Source organism: Antennarius striatus, chromosome 19 (assembly GCF_040054535.1).
Source record: "Antennarius striatus isolate MH-2024 chromosome 19, ASM4005453v1, whole genome shotgun sequence".
NCBI classification, from domain to species: Eukaryota; Metazoa; Chordata; class Actinopteri; order Lophiiformes; family Antennariidae; genus Antennarius; species Antennarius striatus.
Genome location: NC_090794.1, coordinates 10,079,482 through 10,100,608, shown reverse-complemented (window position 1 = coordinate 10,100,608; position 21,127 = coordinate 10,079,482). Strand labels below are relative to the sequence as shown.

At 41.3% G+C, this 21,127-nt stretch overlaps 3 protein-coding genes across 3 annotated transcripts; 1 reads left to right on the top strand and 2 right to left on the bottom strand.

Annotated features, from left to right (window-relative positions):
- Nucleotides 1–3,918: 3,918 nt before the first annotated feature.
- Nucleotides 3,919–6,643, top strand: fkbp3 (FKBP prolyl isomerase 3). Its single transcript, XM_068341882.1, has 7 exons — nt 3,919–4,031; nt 4,331–4,432; nt 4,523–4,621; nt 4,711–4,846; nt 5,910–5,977; nt 6,075–6,172; nt 6,345–6,643. The coding sequence occupies exons 1-7, from the start codon at nt 3,927–3,929 to the stop codon at nt 6,397–6,399; spliced, it is 663 nt and encodes a 220-aa protein (XP_068197983.1). The 5' UTR covers nt 3,919–3,926; the 3' UTR covers nt 6,400–6,643.
- Nucleotides 6,644–7,477: 834 nt separating this feature from the next.
- faua (FAU ubiquitin like and ribosomal protein S30 fusion a) lies at nt 7,478–8,960 on the bottom strand. Its single transcript, XM_068341883.1, has 5 exons — nt 8,886–8,960; nt 8,384–8,465; nt 8,095–8,239; nt 7,829–7,884; nt 7,478–7,700 (listed from the first exon to the last, which is right to left on the bottom strand). Exons 2-5 carry the CDS (start codon nt 8,456–8,458, stop codon nt 7,575–7,577), a joined length of 402 nt encoding a protein of 133 aa, XP_068197984.1. The 5' UTR covers nt 8,459–8,465; nt 8,886–8,960; the 3' UTR covers nt 7,478–7,574.
- Nucleotides 8,961–9,566: 606 nt separating this feature from the next.
- prpf39 (PRP39 pre-mRNA processing factor 39 homolog (yeast)) lies at nt 9,567–20,029 on the bottom strand. The gene is made up of 15 exons (XM_068341881.1): nt 19,897–20,029; nt 18,197–18,649; nt 17,888–18,084; nt 17,596–17,721; nt 17,071–17,189; nt 16,724–16,891; nt 16,411–16,591; nt 15,885–15,992; nt 15,618–15,782; nt 15,049–15,175; nt 14,633–14,901; nt 10,765–10,949; nt 10,592–10,675; nt 10,350–10,464; nt 9,567–10,235 (listed from the first exon to the last, which is right to left on the bottom strand). The coding sequence occupies exons 1-15, from the start codon at nt 19,907–19,909 to the stop codon at nt 10,149–10,151; spliced, it is 2,397 nt and encodes a 798-aa protein (XP_068197982.1). The 5' UTR covers nt 19,910–20,029; the 3' UTR covers nt 9,567–10,148.
- Nucleotides 20,030–21,127: the final 1,098 nt, after the last annotated feature.

The following is a 21,127-nucleotide window of genomic DNA, read 5'->3' as shown; positions in this document are numbered from 1 at the left end:
CCTGAGAGAAACAGCTGTGGGTCGATTTTTTTATTTTTTTTTTACGACACGAGGTAACACATCCAACTTTCTCAATTTCAGATGTTTGTGGAGTTTTCCACTGCTGACCTATCCCACCTTCCACCCTGGAGGAGCTCTGCCTGCATGGCATGAAGTGTGAACTGTTGGTTTGAGCTGCAGCAGCATATGAATCATATTCCATAGGAATCTTAAGATGTGTTCTCTCAGCCCAGGGCACAAGCAGGTGAACTTAGCTTGCCATATGGCTTAGGGGAAGCTTATTAGGATCTGCGCAGAAAACACATTATCCACAGTGGACCAAGGCCACCGAGAGATGATTTCCATTATGAAAGCCTTTAATTCCTCAGCCACGAGTAGCGGGTGAGGGGTGGAAATGTAGAAAAACGCTGCAGGAGAGGAGCTGGCTGCTTGTCTGGCATATAGATGGATGATATCCTGAAGGTCTGTTGACGTCTGACCTCCATTAAACGAGTGATGTTGTTCCCTGAACACGTTTTTTATTGATGAGTGACTTCACTAATTACATTGGTGATGGTGAAAAGGACCAACCGTCAGGTCTCACTGACTTTCCTTGATTTAAGTTTGAACAGATTTAAGAGAAAACTCAAGGCGTGTAAACAAACACATCTGAAATGCATTGTTAGATAAGAGTAAAAAAACAATGATATCTGATATTTCATTTGTGTTCAAAAATTCAACAGATTGTCGATTAAAGTACATTTCATTCACAACAAATGAGAGCGTTTGTCAATTAAAAAAAACCCGACATGCATGATTTTGTCCATTGCAATTAAACATTATAATAAAATTATACTTTGTCAAAATTTCTGGAAAAACATATTTGAAAAACAGCAAAGTGGACAGATCTGCCATTTCCCATGCACACTTGCCATTTTTACCATGAACACAAAATTAACCGCAGAGAGTGAATTATTGGCCTGCGGCATAGCAGCATTGCCAACTTGTTTTTGCCCTTACTATGCACCTGTTATTTATTCAGACAGTATTTGTTATTTTTGTGCTTTTCAACGGGGTGAATCATGGACATTTTCCTTCCTGTCAAGCCTTATTGTAAACCTCAAATATTGAAAATATCAATCTTTTGTAAATGTGGGCTAGAAATCCGCGTCGCCCACGTCGGTAATGTGTACATACTGCCCCCTTGAGGTCAAGTGTTGTAACTGCAGACAGCCAGAGCTGCATAATCCCAGAAGGATGGATGGACTTTGGTTTAAGGTACAGTAATACCTGTGATCATTTTATTAATTACTTATTTAATTATCACTATAAATGTAGTTTTTCTTGCTACGGTGTGAAAATACTGCAGATAGATCACACTACACTTCAAATAAAGGCTACTTGACAAACAGCGCTCGTGCTTGAATTGAGTGTACCTGAAGCTGTGCTGCATCTTCAAATATTATTTGAGGATTATTTTGTTTGTCGTCTCCATGCCAAGGAGCACATCTTAGAGAGTGTGCATCATTTGTTTTTGTAACCTGTAAGAGTAGTAAGAGCATAAAATTGAATTCCTTCCCGAGTTGATATGGGAGCTGTGTGAGGAATGCAAAGTTGAGGAGTATGATACAGCCGACATGATCCTCAGTCAACTGCTCTTATCTCCTGATACCTGCTGTGATGCTAGTTTCATCCAGACACTCAGAAACACAGACAGGCATGCGCTCATCTCTCTGAAATACTTAAGCAAATGTTGTGCAGGTGGCAGAAGAATGAAAGAAAGAAATGGCAAGGTAAAAAAAAAAATTTTAAAAACTCGTGGTTGTGATGTAGAGAAAATATTGCTGTATGAAAGATGCTAGCCAAAAGAAAATAGAATGTCACTCTATCAAATGGCAGAGGCAACTGACCTCCACAGATTGTGCCATTGTGACGCCACCTTCACAAGCATCAAAGGAGACGAAATGAGAGCTGAGAGATTTCCTCCGAAGAGATGGTTTGGCCTCTCCTCTTCCCCTTGAGCTCGTCACCCAGAGTCACCGCTGTGGCTTTGTAACCAACAACAGAAAGTAAGAACTCTGCATGAACCTGCTCAAGAGCATAGCATAACTGTGGCAGTAAATCCACCTCCCTGCTTTTCAAGGTTATTGATGAATAAGCAGAGGAAGTCAGCAATCGGATTTATTTATGCAGGTCTCCTTCTGCTGAATCTCTCACACTTGGTTCCAGAGGGAGAAGATATCCGGCAGAGCATTTGAATGCAAACAGAGAAGATGGGTGGTGCAGCAAATCAGGATGCTGCAGACAGAATGCAAGAGCCTCTAGCTATGGTAACCTGCCTTTATGTGGCTGCTCATGGCCAATAAACCTAAATGCATTAAGCAAGATGCACTATAAGCACCAATAACATCTGTCACTAGACTGAGTGAATCAAAAGACTTTCAACTTATAAAATGTGAAATATGCGTCAAGTATTTAAGTTTTTTTTACATAAAAGAGCACAGAAATAAACTAATTTTCACTCTCTTCAAGCACGAGAATTATACCTGATTTAAAATCCTTATAAATTATCATTAAAGGTACAGTTTTTAAGTGTTGATGTGGATGTCGATGCGACTATCAGACAAGCCGTGTGTAAATAGTTGTGATGTATCTGATAATTGTGGTCTCTATACAATTGAGTGAATGACATGAGGTTTGAAACTTAATTTAATGACAAAATTAAAGTTCCATCATCATGTCATGTCCACACAAACCCACAGGACACCATTACTGCATGTAAGATGACCAACATGTTTATGATTTATCAATAACACAGTAAGTCTAAAAACAGAACGATAGTTGGAGCATCCAGACCATTGTTTAGAATAACATTATTAAATCAGTAACAAAAATGTGATTTTATCCTGCCTAAAATTAAAATAAATTATATCTAAATCCAATGGTTGATACTGAATGCACATAGTCAGTACTGGGTCATTTGTTTTGCAATTAATATGCAAGTTGCCCCACTTCTGAATACAATGTGTGAATGTTGTTCTGTATATTAATATCCTGTTCCAGCTGAACAGGCAGTTTTCAGCTATTTGACTCCCTGATTACTGACACATGTTGGGGATTTTGTATTCTAAACGTTTTATGTGACCATCCCATGACAACAAATAAATGGTACTTTTAAAGGAGAGTAACTTTGAGTTTCCTAATGATTCTCATGTCCCTATAAAACAAGGACCTTTAAGAGGCTAATTTTTAATCAAAGATTTACCCCTTTCCTTGTTTTGTTTTGGTTGTTTGTTTGTTTTTGTTTTGTTTTATGGGGGTTGTTTATTTCTTTTGGGGGTTTTTTGTTTGGTTGGTTGGGGTTTTTTTGTATGCATGTACAGCATATAGCAAGATATGACAGGTACTGTATATAGAAATATCAATGTCAGAGCAAAAACCACTACCACTAGAAAAAAGAAAAACAAAGAAATACACTTTATTGTGCCGTTGGTGGGGGTTTTTTTAAGATAATTTATTTTGCACGCATAATTAATTCAATAAAGCAGAAGTTCTTCATTCTTCTGATCAGGGATAAATATAGTACCAGAGGTGTCCACAAGGTGGCAGGACACACATGTTGGAGAGTTGTGATCTGTTCTAAAGAACAAACGGGCTAATTTAAACGGAATTAGGTTCCACGTGTGTCTGCATGTTACTAATCTCTAATGTTACTAATCTCTTGATTGTTGAATACATTTAGCTTTTCTGTTCATTAATTGTTGTTGGGAGGATTAAACAAATGGACTACGTTTATTATTTCTGCTTAATTAAATTGTCAATTTCATTTATTTACAATTCCTGTGTTGACATTAAATGTATAATAGAGTTCCACAATGGGGGCGGAAGGTAAAAACGTAGTTTTAATTCTGCTGGTGGGGTCAAAGTTCACCAGTTCGCCTCTCAAAATGGCGGCTGAACCAACACGGGAGTGGAGCGATGAGCAGCTCAAAAGTGATGACTTGGCCAAAAAAGACATTATAAAGTTCATTCAAGACAATGCAGCACATTCGGTATGACTGTCGCTCTATGTGGTTTTTGTTTAAATGTTTAAATGTGACGTGTTGAAGCTCCCTGAGCTGCAGCGTTAGCTTTGAGATGCTGTTAGCATCTAGCTGCGCACAATGAATGGCAGTACCAGAGCGTTCAGAGGAAATGGGATTTAAATGCTAGCTATGTTATTTCATCTTGTGGCGTTATTTCATGTCGCCATAAGTAAAACCTGTCGGACATGTGCGATCATTTTTTTAAATTAAAAAAAAAATTAAAAGGTTTGAAATCTGTAAAATATTCATTTTTATTTCTCTCCCAGTTCCTCAATGAGCACAAGCTACTAGGAAACATCAAAAATGTGGCCAAAACAGCAAAGAAGGAGCAACTGATTGTTGCCTACAATCAGCTGTTTGAAAGTAAAGTAAGTGATGGTTTACTAGACATTTCATGATGCTGAGACCTGTTTGTATTGACAAACAGATTGAGGGTCTGCTTGTTTTACCATCTCCAGAGGTTTAAAGGCACAGACCCGGTGGAGGATGTCACCGAGCAGGTGAAGGCTGTCAAAGTGGAAGAGAAACCCAAAGTCAAGGCAGAGGTTGTGGATGAGGTATGACTGCAGGTGCTGAAATAATGTGATATTGTGTGTCTTTGCACATGCATCAAGTACAAGATCTGCTTCTTTTTCGGTTTTCACAGGGTCCTCCCAGATACACAAAGTCGGTGCTGAAGAAAGGTGACAAGACAAACTTTCCAAAGAAAGGCGACAGCGTGAGCTGCTGGTACACTGGATCGCTGGAGGATGGGACTGTCTTTGACACCAATATTCCTACAGGTATGACAGAAAGAAGGAAATAAGAAATAAAATGTAATTAAAATGAGTAACATCTATCTTGAAACATACTGGGAGACAGTTGGCAGTAGCTGATACAGGAGTGATGTGACCACGTTTCTATCTCCAGGTTAAGATCATGCACTCTAGATGTGTGTGGAATGGTGCTCAAAGATGAGCTACAAAACCAGAAACCGTCTTTCTGCTTTTTGTCACTCAATTCTGTGTAGGTTCTCAGTCATCCAGGTCATGGTTATCCAAAAGCTGTTGAGTCGATCCACTAGATGTTAAGACAGTTCTTGAAGACGTTTTGTGTCTCATCCAAGAGAGGGTGTTTCCCGGCTTATTTCCCTGTGTATATTGCTGTAGATTGCTGTAGATTGCTCTACAGTCAGAAGAGCAGTCTGGTGTATGCAGTTAAATGCAAAGAGGAATGCACAGATATCTACATAGGGGAAACCAAACAACCACTACACAGATGCATGGCTCAACACAGAAGAGCCAACATATCAAGTCAGGACTCGGCAGTCTTCCTTCACCTCAAGGAAGAGGGACACTCATTTCAGGACACAGATGTTCAGATCTTGGACAGGGAAGATAAATGGTTTGAGAGAGGAGTGAAAGAGGCCATCCACCTCAAAGTGGAGAAGCCATCTCTGAACAGGGGGGGTGGTCTGCGACATCACCTTTCTCCCATTTACAATCATGTCCTTTCGAAACTCCCAAAAAGATTATCTCAGCAGATTGACCCAGGTGATGTGTCTCATGCTAATGACCCTCGTTAGCATACAAAGGTGAAACTCACATCTCAATGACCCCCTTTGACACCCCCACCAACAATCGTTGAAGAGCCAGACGGGTTTAACGACAGTCGTTGGAATGTGAAAAGCACTGACTACACCCCACAGGGTTTATAAACTGGGACATGATCAGCCACCCTCTGAACTGAAGAAGTCTCTGGGATGAGAGACGAAACGTCTTCAAGAACTTTCTTAACGTCCAGTGGATTGACTCAACAGCTTTTGGTTAAAACAGATGCATTCATCCTGCTGTGTTTTGTCTGCAGCTACAAGGAAAAAGAAGCAAGCAAAACCTCTCACCTTTAAAGTTGGAATGGGCAGAGTCATCAGAGGAGTAAGTGAAGCCAGTTTTAGTTTTCGTGCAGCATTTGACCAAACTTCAGATATTTCTGCATTGTGGCACATCGACATAAGTAACTTTCCCTTTTCAGTGGGATGAGGCCCTCCTCACGATGAGCAAGGGTGAAACCGCTCGACTTGAGATTGAACCAGAGTGGGCATACGGAAAGAAGGGTCTCCCGGACTCCAAGTATCCTTTGCTTTGGCTGACTTTTTTTTCCTTTACTGTGTCCATGTCATGTAATTATGCACACTGTATATTAGTCATAGGACTCTAATTTAAGTCCCAACACAGGCTTTCTGTGAGGGAATGTCATTTGAGTTATTACTACTTGTTTTTTCTTTAACCCTAACTTTACCAGAATTCCACCCAATGCAAAGCTAATTTTTGAGGTTGCGCTGGTGTCTGTGGATTAGACTAACAGACTAACAGTGGCCAGCATGCACTACTTTTTATGGAGGGAATAATTACTCATTATAACATCTTAGTTTCTGCTGTTCTTCTTTTGTCTCTCAGCACAGGTTACAAGAAACGTCAGCCTCTCTTTATGCCCACATGTGGCGGCTTGTCAATAATGTATATATGAGACACCCTGAGACCTTATTCTGTATTTTTATTTTGCATGTACAATGGAAATGATGAATAAACCAACTTCAGAGACTAATAGTAATTATTTCTTTCTGGTTATCTTGCAATGAATGGTAAAATTTACCTAGAACATTGCGAAAACACTTCACACAATGTTACATTGCATATGAGTACTGTAATTTTGTTTGTGGTAAAAATTACAACCCCTTGCATGTGTTGGTCCTTTGGATCAACTGATACAAAAAAAATCATTTACAAAATCCCGCCTCACACCCTAAGCCAGCTGGGATAGGCTCCAGCTCCCTGCTACAGTGGACAAAGCAGTTGAAAATGAATAATGTACATTTGACCCCATTATAGAACAAACTGCAAGAAGTTCAGACTTGTCATTTGTGCAACTCAGAATCAGAAACATGATTGTCAAGTTGGATAAAGAGAAAAGCTGATGAACCTCTAGTAACATGTGATTACATTTCAAAATGCTACTGGATTTAAAGTAGTACTGCACATATCACTCTTCAAAGGACACAATGTCATCTTCAGATTACAACTGCTGTATCCGCCGCAGCGGGTCACGGGGAGCCGGAGCCTATCTCTGCGGCATAGGGCGTGAGGCGGAGGACACTCCGGGCACGACGCCAGTGCACCACAGAGCCACACACAAAGACATACAAGCATGCACACACACTCATTCCTACGGGCAATTTGGAACGGCAATCAACCTGAAGCGCATGCTTTTGGAGGTGGGAGGAAGCCAGGGAACCCATGCAGACACGGGGAGAGCATGCAAACACAGAGCGGGACTCGAACCCGGGTCCACCGTGTTGTGAGGCGGCAGCAGTAACCACTGCGCCACCGTGCCGCCCAGGACTTAATGTACCTTTCAGAATATACCACACAAACAGCTCTTTTTGTCCAAGCCAATTTTTATTCTGTACAACAGGACAGCATTTAACTCGGTTAAAAGGGAGGAGCAGACGTCTCCTTTTGGGTGTATAAACACTTAGGAGTTGGCATTGGGTCCCTTCTTCTTTCCAAACGTCGGTACAACATTCACAAAGCGCCTGTTGTACTGGATGCGACGCTTAGCACGGCCAGTCTTCTTCTTTTTCTTCTCCTGTTTGTCAACCTGGATAAGAGACAAGGAGGAGTCTGATATTGATCTTTGATCAATCATGTATTTGTTAAGTTTATACATCATCAAGACCAGTAACAAAACACTGGGACTTGAGGCAGCGCAAGAGATGTAGCTGTTACCTTGGGTGTCTGACCCCTGACTTTTCCAGCACGGGCCAGAGAGCCGTGAACCTTACCTAAAAGGAAGGGTGGGCACAGTGTCAATTGATCTGTTCACGGTAATCTCCAGATTACACACCAACATGAAGTCCACAGTCATAGAAACCTTGATTGTAAATTTACCATTGATCTTCAATGTCATGGCTTATTGTGGGTTAGAGGCAGTAAAAACAAAAATATTCCCAATCAACAATAAAACTAAAAGTGTGATGCATCTTCAGACTGACCTCCCAGAAGCCTGCCGGCTACATCCAGGGTGCACTGCTCTGAGACGCCACAGGCTGCCAGGCAGGCATCATCCTCCAGTGGGCATCCAGCAAGCAACAGCACCTGATCCTCAACCAGGAGACCCTCTAGAGTCTGAACCTGGGCCTGAAACACGTAATCAAATTACTCATGGTGTTTCTATTTCAACACATTACTCAAGTCCACATGCATAAAAATAATTGGAATTATATTCAAATTACTCTTACATCATCACAATGGCATCTAATCATCACCTTGAAGATAATTTACCTTGATCTGCCCAACAGTCTCCTGTCCAGTCACCTCAAGGGTGTGGGTGTTCTGAGCACGTAAGAAGAGCTGCATCTTGATGCTGGAAAGAAACACCCATCAAACACGCGATCAACTTCAGGAAGTGCAGTATTAATATATTCTTGGCGAGCACACGCTTGTGACTGCCAAACAGGCTTGTTTTTCATGTGATCTAGGACGATTACTAGATTACACGGAAACTTATATTAACAGGAACTTAAACCCATAAGGAAAGTGTTAAGTTGGACGTAAGCCCTGCATCCAGAGCTGAAGCTATCTTGCTTTTGAGCTGTTGCTAATGCTAACTAGCCTCGTGGAGCACACGTTTCATTAAATCGCTTAAAAAATACACGAGAAGTGTCGACCTACACACATTTAAGTACGTTTGGTCGACAGTATCGTGAGTGGTGTATTTCCTTCCCAAAAACTAACAGGGTGTTTATCTTTTAGGCTTTTTCTATTACAGGTTAACAGGCCTTACCTCGTTTGATGCTAGTCGTTCAACGCTAAGCATAGAAAAGGAAGTTTTAGGGACAGCACAGCGCATGTGCGGAAATACGTAACCCAACCAAAAGATAACCACGCCCACCACCTTCTGCAGGGCGCCGTTATCAGCAATGGGGGAGGTTTACTATCTAAACTCACAATGGTACATTAGAAAGTGCAATTTTAATGTGTTCTCAGGACGAGGATTATTTTGGCGTCCTCAGCCAAAATTTATTTTTCACTCAATGTCGTGCCGAGTGTATTAGCTCTTCAAGGAAATTGCAGAAATATTACATAAGCTACGAAGTGATAATTTGTAGCGTCCAGTAAACAATAGTGGGAGTCATCTCATGCCTGTGTACGTACTCATTCAGCCAGGTTATGGTTATCCAAAGTTGTCAAAATCAATTTATTGGACCTGTACTTTGATCCCCGTAGGGAAATTTTTTGTTGTCTTTCTTTGAAGTTCCTTGATCACGTTTCCCCTCTAGTCCAATAGTCACAATCGGCTCACAGGTAAATAGATAAAATACAGAAAGAAATCCAGACATAAAATGGAGAAGGGAAAAAGAACAATGGTAAACACTGGAAAATGTATTTAAAAATAGACGTTTCATCTCTGGTTGTGTGATTTTTTTTATGACATTTTCACTTGAGAGTTTATGAAATGAAAAAAAGATTTAATAGAACAGACACTTCTGGATAACAATCTGTTTATTATGAAATCAAGTCAAAATTAAAAAAAAAAAAAAAGGAGGAAATCTTCATTTCTTTATGGGAAAAGAACCATGAAATATTTAAAATCTATCAGTTTGGGAAGAAGTACGAGTCAGAGGTACATCAACAAATGCTTCCCTTACAAGGTTAAATCTTAAACACAAAGAAAGAGACCAAACTAAGTCATCCAATCTAAAACTTAGAAACCCTTCATCACATGGGAAAACTTGATCTGCCTTCACAAATAACATGCATTAAGGAACCCAAAAATGGAGATGGATAAAGCAATTCACATTTTTAAACAAGCCTAATCAACATGAATGCCATGGAGGGCCTATTGTATTTTATTCCAAACAATAGCTACAAAGTGTAACTTAAGTGATTTGAGCACTAAAAAACCCAAAGGAAAGAAAATCAGCTTATGCAGTTGCCTTAAAGTCTCTCCATGGCAACCTGTTGAGTAGCACTGTTTAGAGATGCAGGCAGGTCAGAAAGGATGCTTTCCTCTGAGTCTCTGTCTTCATGTCAGGATTTTTTTCCATCATGTTGGAGGGGGAGGGTAGTACTGGTTATACTGGGCATATTGGTTGTATTGGCCCCAGGAATTCTGTCCCCAACCACCATATTGCTACAACAAAAGAATGGAAAGAATAAGTTAACCAGATCATATTTTAGACTCACTGAAAATGGACATATGTGCTTCATATGAAAGTAAGGAAATGTTTGTGTCCATTGAGCCCACCTGGTACCAGTTGTAGTTGTATGCAGAGTTGCTGGCCTGCGCATCGGTCATTGCATGTGCTGCGGCAGAGGAAGGGTCTTCTGTACGCTGTCTCTTGAGATCAGGCTCCTGAGAGCTGGAAATGCACAGTTTTCCATTAGTAAAAACAATGAATATGGCACTGACTAACTAAAGAACAATTTGTTTTGGCTGCTAATGCTTGATTGGAAAGTAACTTGAAAAACTTATCTGGTCTCACAAACCTGTCATAGCCATTCTCAGCTTTCCTCTTTGTGGATTCACTTTCTGCCTGCAGGTTTTGATTTTGCTCATAAGTAGCCACAAGCCTACATAGATAAAAGAATGCAGGTTACTTACTTTTACTTCCGATTAATTCTCTAATCTTCTGCAAAACAACATGAAAAGTGACACTCACACATTGATGTCAGTGCCAAAGTCCTCCAAAAACTCGACTTTGCGTTGGCAGAAGAGGAGGCGGGAGTCAAGTGGCATCGGGCTCTTCAGGGCTCGGTCGAAACAAGCCAAGATCTCAGTCTCATTCTGCATCACGTCTCCACTGTACTCCAGCTCAAGGAGATTTAGATAGAGCTTGGGGTTCGTCTGTTAAGCCACAAAATATTACATTTAGAAATGGTAAATACAGTGCGCCCTCATTCCTCATGGTTAATGCGTTCCAGGAACCACACGCAATTAAAAAATTCCGCAATTGAGCAACAATTTATCTTATTATTTACGGTCATTTAAACGTTTATGACCCTCCCCATACTGATATTAAACCACCTTCTGTTTTACTTTTCCCACACTCTTCTCAACCGTTTAAAACACTTGTGTCACGTTGAGACTCACGGAACGAAGCGCACTTCCGGATGCCATCAGCCAATAGCATGCACGTACGGTATCACGTGACTGCCTACCAAAAATCTGCGATGAGGTGAAGTCACGAGCGTTAATGCGCGAATGTGCGAGGGCGCACTGTAATACATTTTCAATTGCATGGAATATGACCATTTGTCCTAAAGACAAATCATGATGACTCAAGTTTATCGGCATCCTGGGAGGAATTTATAAAGAGAGAAAGCAAACTGCATAATTACATATTATTGTCCAGTTTTACTTCAAGAAAACAGTCAATTTAAATCAAATTTAAGTATTTATCTGGTCATATTTAGGGAAAAAACGCACTGGTGCATGTGAGCCTATACAGTACAGCAGAAAATCCAGAGCAGAGGCGACTGAGCATGGTAGTACACTGGCTTACAGACCATTCAACCTTCTACTGGCTCCTACAAATGGAAAGGTCATTCATTTGAGTGTAAATAGATGAATAAAAGTTTGCAAAATACAGGTGGTTGTCAACTTACACATTCGGAAATACAAACACACACCGCCATATCAAACTATTGAACTGCAGTTCTGCTTTCTGCCACAACACTCGCAGAGCAACACTGCTGCATTCTAGCTTCTTCACTCGTTTCCCCTCATATTGTTGTCTCTATGAGCATCTTAGAGCATCAGGCTCCCTACTTTGGATACTTTACTGGATGATCAAGCAAAAGCGAACGAAGCTAGTGGTAGTGGGGACAATCTTTCTGATGTCAGCTCTGCCACTCACCGACAATAACTCCACCCTCCTCTTCTTCTTTTGCTCTAAAGGTAAGCTACATGCTACAGTATCGTAGAGTGGATCGTCAACATCGCAGCTGACTGGCTGTTGCTGGATGCGCTTCAAAAACTTGTTGAGACTTCCTTAAAGGGTTTTCTTCTCCTCAAGGATTAAATTATAAGAAGCCAAAGTTTATCATGAACTTATCTGAATTCAAAACAATCATGTGAATCACGAGTCATGCTTAACGGTAGATATTGGAACTATACGTATAGTAATGGCCAGGAGTTTTGAGAATGACAAATACATTTTCACAAAGTCTGCTGCTTCAGAGTTTTATAACGTTTTTGTCAGATGTTTCTATGTTATAATGAAATACAATTTGAAGCATTTCATAATTTTCGAAAGCTTTTATTGAGAATTACACAGAACTCATGCAGTGAGTCAATATTTGCAGTGTTGACCCTTCTTTATCCAAGACCTCTACAATTCTCACTGGCATGCTGTTAATCAACTTCTGGACCAAATCAAGACTGCTGGCAGTTCATTCTTGCATAATCAATGCTTGGAGGTTGTCAGAATTTGTGGGTTTTTGATCCACCCGCCTCTTGAGGATTGACCACAAGTTCTCAATGGGATTAAGATCTTGCGAGTTTCCTGGCCAAGGGCCCGAAATCTTAATGTTTTGTTTTGACTTTTGCTTTATGGCAAGGTGCTCCATCATGCTGGAAAAGGCATTCTTGATCACCAAACTGCCCTTGGATGGTTGGGAGAAGTTGCTCTCAGAGGAGTTTCTGGTACCATTTTTTATTCATGGCTGTGCTTTCAGGCAAGATTGTGAGAGAACCCAGCCCCTTGACCAAAAAGCAACCCCACACATGAATGGTGTCTGGTTGCTTCACTGTTTGCATGAGACAGGACTGATGGTAGCGCTCATCTTGTCTTCTCCGAATAAGCCTTCTTCCAGATGCCACAAACAATCAGCAAGGGGATTCATCAGAGAAAATGACTTTACCCCAGTCTTCAGCAGTCCAGTCCCTGTACCTTAGGCCAAATGTCAGTCTGTCCCTGATGTTTTTACTGGAGAGAAGTGGCTTCTTTGATGCCCTCCTTGACACCAGGCCTACCTCCAAAAGTCTTCACCTCACTGTGCATGAAGATGCCTTCACACCTGCCTGCTGCCATTCCTGAGCAAGTTCTGCACTGGTGGCAGCTGAAACACCTTCAGGAGACTGTCTTGGCGCTTGCTGGACTTCCTTGGGCGCCCTGGAGTCTGTTTGGCAACAATTGAACCTCTCTCCTTGAAGTTCTTGATAATTCGATAGACGGTTGACTGAAGTGCAATCTTACTCGCTGCTATAAACTTCACTGTTAGGCCCTTTTTGTGTAATGCAATGATGGCTGCACGCGTTTCCTTGCAGGTAACCATGGCTAACAGATGAGGAACAATGGCGTCATGCACCAGCTTCCTTTTAAAGTGTCCAGTCACTCAATCATGACAGATTTATCTCCAGCCTTGTCCTCATCATCACCCACACTCGTATTAATGTGTGTGACACCTGTGTGTCATTGAAATTATGGCTGGTCAAAAATGCAGTGGAAATGTGTTCATTTTCAAGGCAAAGACGGACTTTGCAATTAATTGCAGTTAAGCTGATCACTCCTCATAACACTCTGGAGTATATGCAAATTGCCATTATAAAGACTGAAAGAGCAGACTTTGTGAAGATGTAACATTTGTGTCATTCTCAAAACGTTTGGCTATGGCTGTATATTTCAGTATACTATATGCTTTTATTCTTATTTATTGCACAGTAACATGATATGTGCTTTTAACAGTTCTATAGTGATTTGAAGAGTCCAATAATTGATCAGACACAAGTCTTGTACATTGCCATATCTTCAGCCACTTTTTCTACATTATGGTTAACGCACGTTGCTACAGGCTGATATGTTTTTATTTTTATTGTACAGTAACGTGCTTTTAATGGTGATTGTATGATTCCAGTATTTGCCGCAGATATGATTACTTTTAACTTGTATTCATTCATTCATTGTTGATACCCGCGTCGTCTTCTGTCGCGGGGTGCCTGAGCCTACTTACAAACATTTTAACTTAAGAACAACCTCCGGGTACCAATTGTGTTCTTATGTTGAGGACTACCTGTAATTAGTTTGACTAATACGGGTGGCAGTGGCTCAGTGGTAGAGCATCACAGCGGCAGAGCAGGTCATCCAATGTTCCAAGGTCAGCGGTTCGATTCCCACTCCCGCCCAAAAACAAGAGTGTGAGCTGACAGTGGGAGGTGTCAGCTCACCTCCGTAACACTGCCGAGGCGCCCTTGAGCAAGGCGCAGTCCCCCTAACAAGCTGCTCATTGGGCAGCCCCCACAAAGGGGCTGGCCGCCACTCTACCTCCTACTGCATGCTTACAGGCCCCCTTATGTGTGGTTGTGTGCATTACGGGGGCCCGTACACACTAATATGCATGTGCGTGACTGACTAACATACTAAAGTGTGCATTCTTAATTTCCCTTCGGGGATTATAGCAGTTTATAAAATAAATTTTTGATAAAAAATAAAATGTGAAATTTTACACTTTACTGTGGGCTTGGTTACTCAGTCAAATGTCAATGTCCATCATTTATGTTTGCGTCATTCAAAGGCCATTAGTGCTCACCTGGTCTTTTTCAATAGCATCCAGCAGCACCTTCCTGGCTTTGCTTAGACTCCTCTGCACCTTCATTTGTAGCCTGGCCAGCTTCACAGCATAGAATGACGACTCACTAGAATTCCTTGCAGACTCCAAAGCCTCCTTTAAGAGGGCCTCAGCTTCGTCCAAGTTACCACGACGACGCTCAAGACTGACCCGCCGAAGACGCACCATGGCCAGACCTGGGATTGTTGCCTCCAACGACATCAGGATGCGGCGAGCCTCTTCAACATTACCTGGGCAAAGAAGCAGAACACAGTCAGTGGCATAACTCATGAAAGAGTCTGTATCACCATGGAGACATTCAGCCTTGATGCTAAAGCTATTGATTCATAGTAAAGTTATCCCACATTATCTTCCAAGACCAAGTGTGTGTTACTCACCTTGCTGCTCCTCAAAACCTGCCCACAGCAGGTGGATGGCTGGTTTCCTAGGCAGATGGACGGTGCACGCTTTCTTGAAGACATGTCTCACACCATCAGTGCTGTAGCCCTCTAGATATTTTGCATACTTCAGAGTGAAAAAGAGAAAGCAAGTTGGAAGAAGTGCAGGAGAGGATAGAGAAAAAGAACAGAGGAGAAAAAGAAAGGCAAGAGAGACAACACATTTTTAAACCTAAATTTTCTGTTATCAGAACATGTGAATTTCTTCATTGACAAGATCGTTCTTAGAAATTTTCTGTGTAAACCCATCAGCACCTTCATGGAACCAATTAGATAAGTTTCTGTAAGGTAGTGGGAGACGAAGAAGATGCAACGTAGTAGTTGGCAAATGCTGCAGTCATATCTTGTGTGGCAAGCTGGCCATCCCCTAATACAACAGATACAGTCACATATCAACGTTACACGCAAAGAGAGTGCAGGACGATTTACTGTGTCGACGTGATTATCATCGTGGATGGGGAAGTGCAGGACGGTCGCAGGAGTGACAGAGCGGTTAAAGGCCACGCTACCTTGATCCAGAACTCTTCGTAGAGTGCACAAGCGATGAGGCATCTTTCAAAAAGCACAACCACACGCTCCGGAGTCCCATTCTCAATTTCAAAGTCCAGGTATTCTTTCCAGTTGTTCAGCTGGGTCTTCTCCAAGGCTTTCACGTGAAAGTATGGTCTCTTGATCTAAAACACAATGAATCAATACATTTTGTTAAAAAAATTAAGACAATTTTCTAAGAATTACCTCTAGCATGGACAAAAAAACAAACAAAAGGAGCTACATACCCCCTCCTCAAAGGTCCAACGCTTGCTGACTTCATGTTCATTGTGGTTGAACACCTCCTGCCGAACTTCTATCACTTTGTGGCGCATATTCTCGATCTCTGTCACTCTCTAAAGACATATTCACAAAAAAAAAAACAACAATACTTGGTCAATTTCTTGTCTAAATGACGAGATGTCCACGTGATGTCAAATCTGCTAGTCCTGCAACCAAGGATTTACATCACCATCAGCTGGACAGAGACAAGAAGCCTGTAGATAGAGGCCGTATGTATGCACCCTGCAAACAGCCTCTGGGTGCCGGTTGTAGGCCATGGCTGCTCCTTTAAGTTTAAGGGCGAGTCCCTGAATGGATGCCAACTTGAATCCCCCCAGGTATTCATTGGCATGGCTGCTGACATAAAGACACCTCTCAAACCTGAACAAAGCGTTCTTTCCATCTCATGGTGGAAAAAAGGCAAGCTCCCACTAACCCCTGCAGTGCTTTTGGAATGGTATCTCCCATGCAAGTTTACAATGTTTTTAATACCTTAGCAGGGTCCGACAGGTCCTCTGTACCAGGTGGCAGATCCTCTGGAGGTGCAGGTGTCGCTCCATCTTCACCAACCATGGCAGCTAGGCTGGATTTGGAGAGCTCAAGCCTCAGCATTACAAACTCCTCCTCTGCCAAAAAATGTTTGGGGTTGTTGTTCTGCACATGATCTTTGAACCTAAACAGATTTAACCAGGAAAACAAGATTTAACAACAAGCTACAGTACACTACAAAGAGCACTATTCTATTCAGTGCAATTTCCTCCGGGATTATTAAAGTATCTATCTATCTATTTCATTTCTATCCTACCTCTGGAAGTGTTGGGAATACAACTGTGTAGGGATGCCCAGGATGCGGTCATAGATGGCAGTGACATTAGCCAACTTCTGCTGCTCTGTCTCCCAGTTGATGAAGGACTCCCACAGACGGTCTGAGCGAAAGTCTGTACCTGCTGCGAGCACTGCATGTTCATATGCTCTAATGGTAACAAACAAAAGGAAACATTAATTGCGTGATATTGGCCGACTCATTGACAAATATTCAATTCCAAATTAAGTCAAATAATAAAAACAGATACAGGAACTTTCTGCTGTAATAGAGGGCATGACTCTAAACATGGAAAAGGAAAACCTGTTAGAAAACAATATTTGACTCACGCCCGGATGCGTCCCTCAGTCTCTGGGTCCGTTAGGTCAGAGTTCTCTTTGATGAAGGTCAAGTAGTGCAACCACAGGTCCACACTGAGTGGGATGGCCTGCAAGCCTCTTCTGTACACCTTGGGGGAAAAAAGAAACATGTAATTATCATCTTGTGACTGGAAAAAAATTTTAAAAACCAAAATATGTTTTTAAATTAAGATAATTAATCTACCAACTTTTTCAGTTAAGTTATTCTTCAAATAAGAATTGTATTTCTTCACATTCATTTTACTAAATTCCAATTTAAAATTGGGAATTTATTGGAGCAAGAATATTCCATTACATTTCAAAAACAGACAAGGTTAGCCTATCTCTGTAGCAACATGGGCTGACACACTTTATTTAAAGAAAAAAAAATTGAAGTTTGGCTACTGTACTCTGGTATGCTATTATACTTTGATTGTTTTAATCAATTCTTCAGCCCTAATAAAAACATTGAGAAATGAGAAAAAAATATTCTTCCGTCAACAGACTGATATTCACCTCTTCTGAAACCTGTACATGGCCATGCTTCTTCTCAATATCAGCATACTTCTTCCAGTAGCCATAGCAGTAAGGATAACGTAGAGAAAATAGATCGAACGTCTTCCTAACAGCTGCAAGGACATTCTGTGGGGAATCATAACATCAAATGAATCAGTTAATTTTAATATTGGCAATGACAATAGTCCCATTCATGTACTTCAGTAAAACTAAATTTCTGAGAACAATTTGACCTTTTGTGTTCAACTTTAGGTAATATCTAAAGTGAACACGTCTGCATGTCTGAACTTACCTCTTGCTCCACATACTGCAGCAGGTAGACCCAACCATTGAAGTCATCTGGGTTCTCTTCACAACCTTTAAGAAGTCTTTCAAACTCGCTGGGCAGTTCTGGTTCTGGAGGAACGAGTGGTTCTTCTGCCATCTCTTGGTTGGACGTTTCTTCCAGCTCCATGCCATCCCCTGTTATCTGTGTCGCCTCAGTCCCATCTGGAGAAGTTAACACATAATCAATAAGTATAACTGTCATTTAGTTGACATGATATCTACTTATGTCATGTGAGGGTAATGAGTAATTCATATAAACAGTTGTTGCAATTACCTTCTTGAAATGCAGGCTGTGGCATAACACTCATTTCTTGGTTGTCTTGCTGAGAGCTCCAAGCATCTGCTTTGTATTCTGGTGGCTGCTCTGGCTCTGGCTCCTCTGCGGGTGGAGGTGGTGGTGGTGGTGGAGGTGGAGGTGGCGGCTGCTCCTCTTGGAAGAGCTGAGCACTGGCTAGCTGAAACTGCTCAACAGCCTTTTCCACAGATCCCAGCTCCGTGGAATTATTTTGCTGATTTTTTTGCTGTTCTGCCCCTGTAGCCTCTTGGGACACATCTGAGTCCTCAGGCAAGATGTTGGTTAGTGGCTCTGGAGCAACTTGGTCCATGGACCAATCAGCAGCTTGGCCTAGAACAGGAAGATCAGGCAGAAAGGCATCCCCATTGCTTTCCATGGCAGGGGACTCAGAGTCCAGCATTCCAGTATTTGTGTTTCCTGAAAGATGGAGGTCTGTTGAAAAATTGGATAATCATCAGAGGTGCACCAAGAACTCAAGTGACACTAAATCAATTGGTGAAAGTTTCAAATTTACTGTCAAGTCATTTTCTAGCAAGTGACAAATTGTTCTTGATTTTAATTTCATAAAAGCAGCGATATTTTTTATTTTCTCTGAATCATATCGAAATAAACTGTCAATTTGTAAATTTCAGACCAGTGAGCAATTCTGGAAATCCAAGTTACAAAACCCTGCATTGGCATTTAATGACCACCTCAAAGCAAACTGATGTAGAGTTTGACTTCTAAAGTCTAATATGTTTTAATAAAATATATTAAAATGAGCACAAACATTGTTTGCCAACATTTGCACAACATTGTTTGCCAATGACATGAAAGGTAAATAACCACAAAAAGCGCACATACCAGAGAAAAGGTATTTTCTACAAATTCTTTCGTGGCGTTTGATTGTTATTTGTTTCTATCAAATCGATCTCACAACATGTAAATTGGCCTCTAGCTATTCTGTATCAGCGTGATAGTTTCACAACACACCAAATTATTATAGATGCAAAAATCGTATCGACATTTTCAAAGGCGTTGACGCTTTGAACTTAAACAGTCACCAGATACGAAGCGGTCGCTGGCGAGCGCTACTTCCTCGTTCTAACATTAACATAGACTTGTGCTATCTAAGCCCCCCCCACCACCCCCCGCTAGCGACTAAAGATTATCCACGTGACGCGATATTCTTTACCTCGACAGAGAGACTGTATAGCTAGCTACGTGTTCCGTCGAATTCCAATAATGTTAGGTTCTGTGTTGTTTAACGATATCGTTCACCGTTTGAGACCAGGCCGCACTCTGCAGGTTGTTCGCACAAGTCAAAGTTAAACGACAAGTTAGGCCTAGCCGCCAACCCATTTCCTGAACAGCCTCGGAGAATTAAAGTGCGTCGCGGACGACGCTAACTTTGCATTAATGTTGACATGTTAACGTAACATCGACTGTGAATTCATGTATGAACAATTTTACTCAAACAAGCTACTTCAATACTGTATACCACGCTTAGCTAAGTAGAGCAAATACAACGTGCTCCGCTTTGCTCCGCCATTCCAGGAAGTAGTCGGTACCATTAGCTTCTCCATATTAGCTACCCGGCTAACGGTGGAATTTTCCGAGCGTTAGCTTGCTGTCGAATGGCCAGACTTATACCCAATTTGCCGTAGTTTATGAAACTAAATTGTGTTTTATGATCTTACCAGTTTCGTCCATGAAATATAGGTCAACCTTGATAACTTATGTATAGCTTTCGAAGTCTCTTGTTCAAACTATTCAGCGGAGACCAGACGCGCTTTGCCGACCATTCTCAACTTAATGGAGCGATAAGCCAGGAGCGGGTCTGAGCATGCGCAGATGAGAACCCGCCCGTATGTGTGAGACCACTTCCCATTTCTACAACCCTCTCATTTCCTATACACTAATTACGGAGACATAAAATGCGGAAAATAGTTAAGTTAAATCACTTACACCACATCAGTGGAGTAATTTGTAGATTAAATGTCTAAATAAACGGATCGATACGTGTAGATAGCGTTAAGTAACACAAAGGCCTACATCAGACGTAACTAGTACCCGAACACATGGTTACGGGGTTAGTCGTTTTAATTTTGGAGATGATCAGTCAGCATGTTCATGTGTTTGTAGACATGTAATGCGGACCCGAAGACATGTAGTGATATTGCTTGTCTTACAGGTAGAAAATATAAATTGACAGTACTGTATATGTATGTTTAACATTATAGATAATATCTAATAAAGTGGATCTTCTTAAATTTACAAATGTCCGCAACGATAAATCATAATCATCTGTGATCCCAACCTTTAAACATAGTATATCACGATGAAAGATGACTATTTTCTGATTTTAAGTATTACTTTAACTATATTGATTCTACGTGTCATAATCTACTAAATATATTAGTGTTTTTTATCCATTCCAATCAGCAGACGTAAAACAATAGAGGGACTTTCGTCTACTCCCACTCCCCCCTCACAACCTCCACGTCACTAATTATGCAAAGTCCGTTTTGAATGAATGTCAGACATGTTGGACAGACGAACGTCAAACCGGTCTTGAGGTTAGCGCCACTAAAGCTTCACATCTGCTTGTGTAATGTATAAACTCGTAACTAGGGCGGCAGATATTACTTCAGCTGTTATTACCTTCACAATGAAGGCTAAAATGGCAACGACCATCCACAAACCGGTATGCAGTTCAAGTTTTGAAGCGCGCATGCGAAATGGCGAATAGTGCGTTTGAGTGACAATCGGAAATATTAAAATTCCAGTGATTGCTGTTAACGCGTTTCCCACACTCAACGTGGTTAGTCTTTATAGAGTTGTCCTTTAGTGTTCAGTTACCATAAGGTAGTGAACACATGTATTAAAAACAGAAACAGTTACCAATTAGTGCAACCAAGGAGATGGTGG

Coding starts and splice junctions, on each gene's coding strand:
- fkbp3 (XM_068341882.1), top strand. CDS start 3,927: ATGGCGGCTGAACCAACACGGGAGTGGAGCGATGAGCAGCTCAAAAGT. Junction 4,433..4,522: donor ATCAGCTGTTTGAAAGTAAA/GTAAGTGATGGT, acceptor TACCATCTCCAG/AGGTTTAAAGGCACAGACCC. Junction 4,847..5,909: donor TGACACCAATATTCCTACAG/GTATGACAGAAA, acceptor TTTTGTCTGCAG/CTACAAGGAAAAAGAAGCAA.
- prpf39 (XM_068341881.1), bottom strand. Junction 18,085..18,196: donor ACAGCCTGCATTTCAAGAAG/GTAATTGCAACA, acceptor TAACTTCTCCAG/ATGGGACTGAGGCGACACAG. Junction 14,902..15,048: donor AGGTTTTGAGGAGCAGCAAG/GTGAGTAACACA, acceptor TTCTTTGCCCAG/GTAATGTTGAAGAGGCTCGC.
- faua (XM_068341883.1), bottom strand. CDS start 8,458: ATGCAGCTCTTCTTACGTGCTCAGAACACCCACACCCTTGAGGTGACT. Junction 7,885..8,094: donor AGCCGGCAGGCTTCTGGGAG/GTCAGTCTGAAG, acceptor CCTTCCTTTTAG/GTAAGGTTCACGGCTCTCTG. Junction 7,701..7,828: donor TCAGGGGTCAGACACCCAAG/GTAACAGCTACA, acceptor TCTCTTATCCAG/GTTGACAAACAGGAGAAGAA.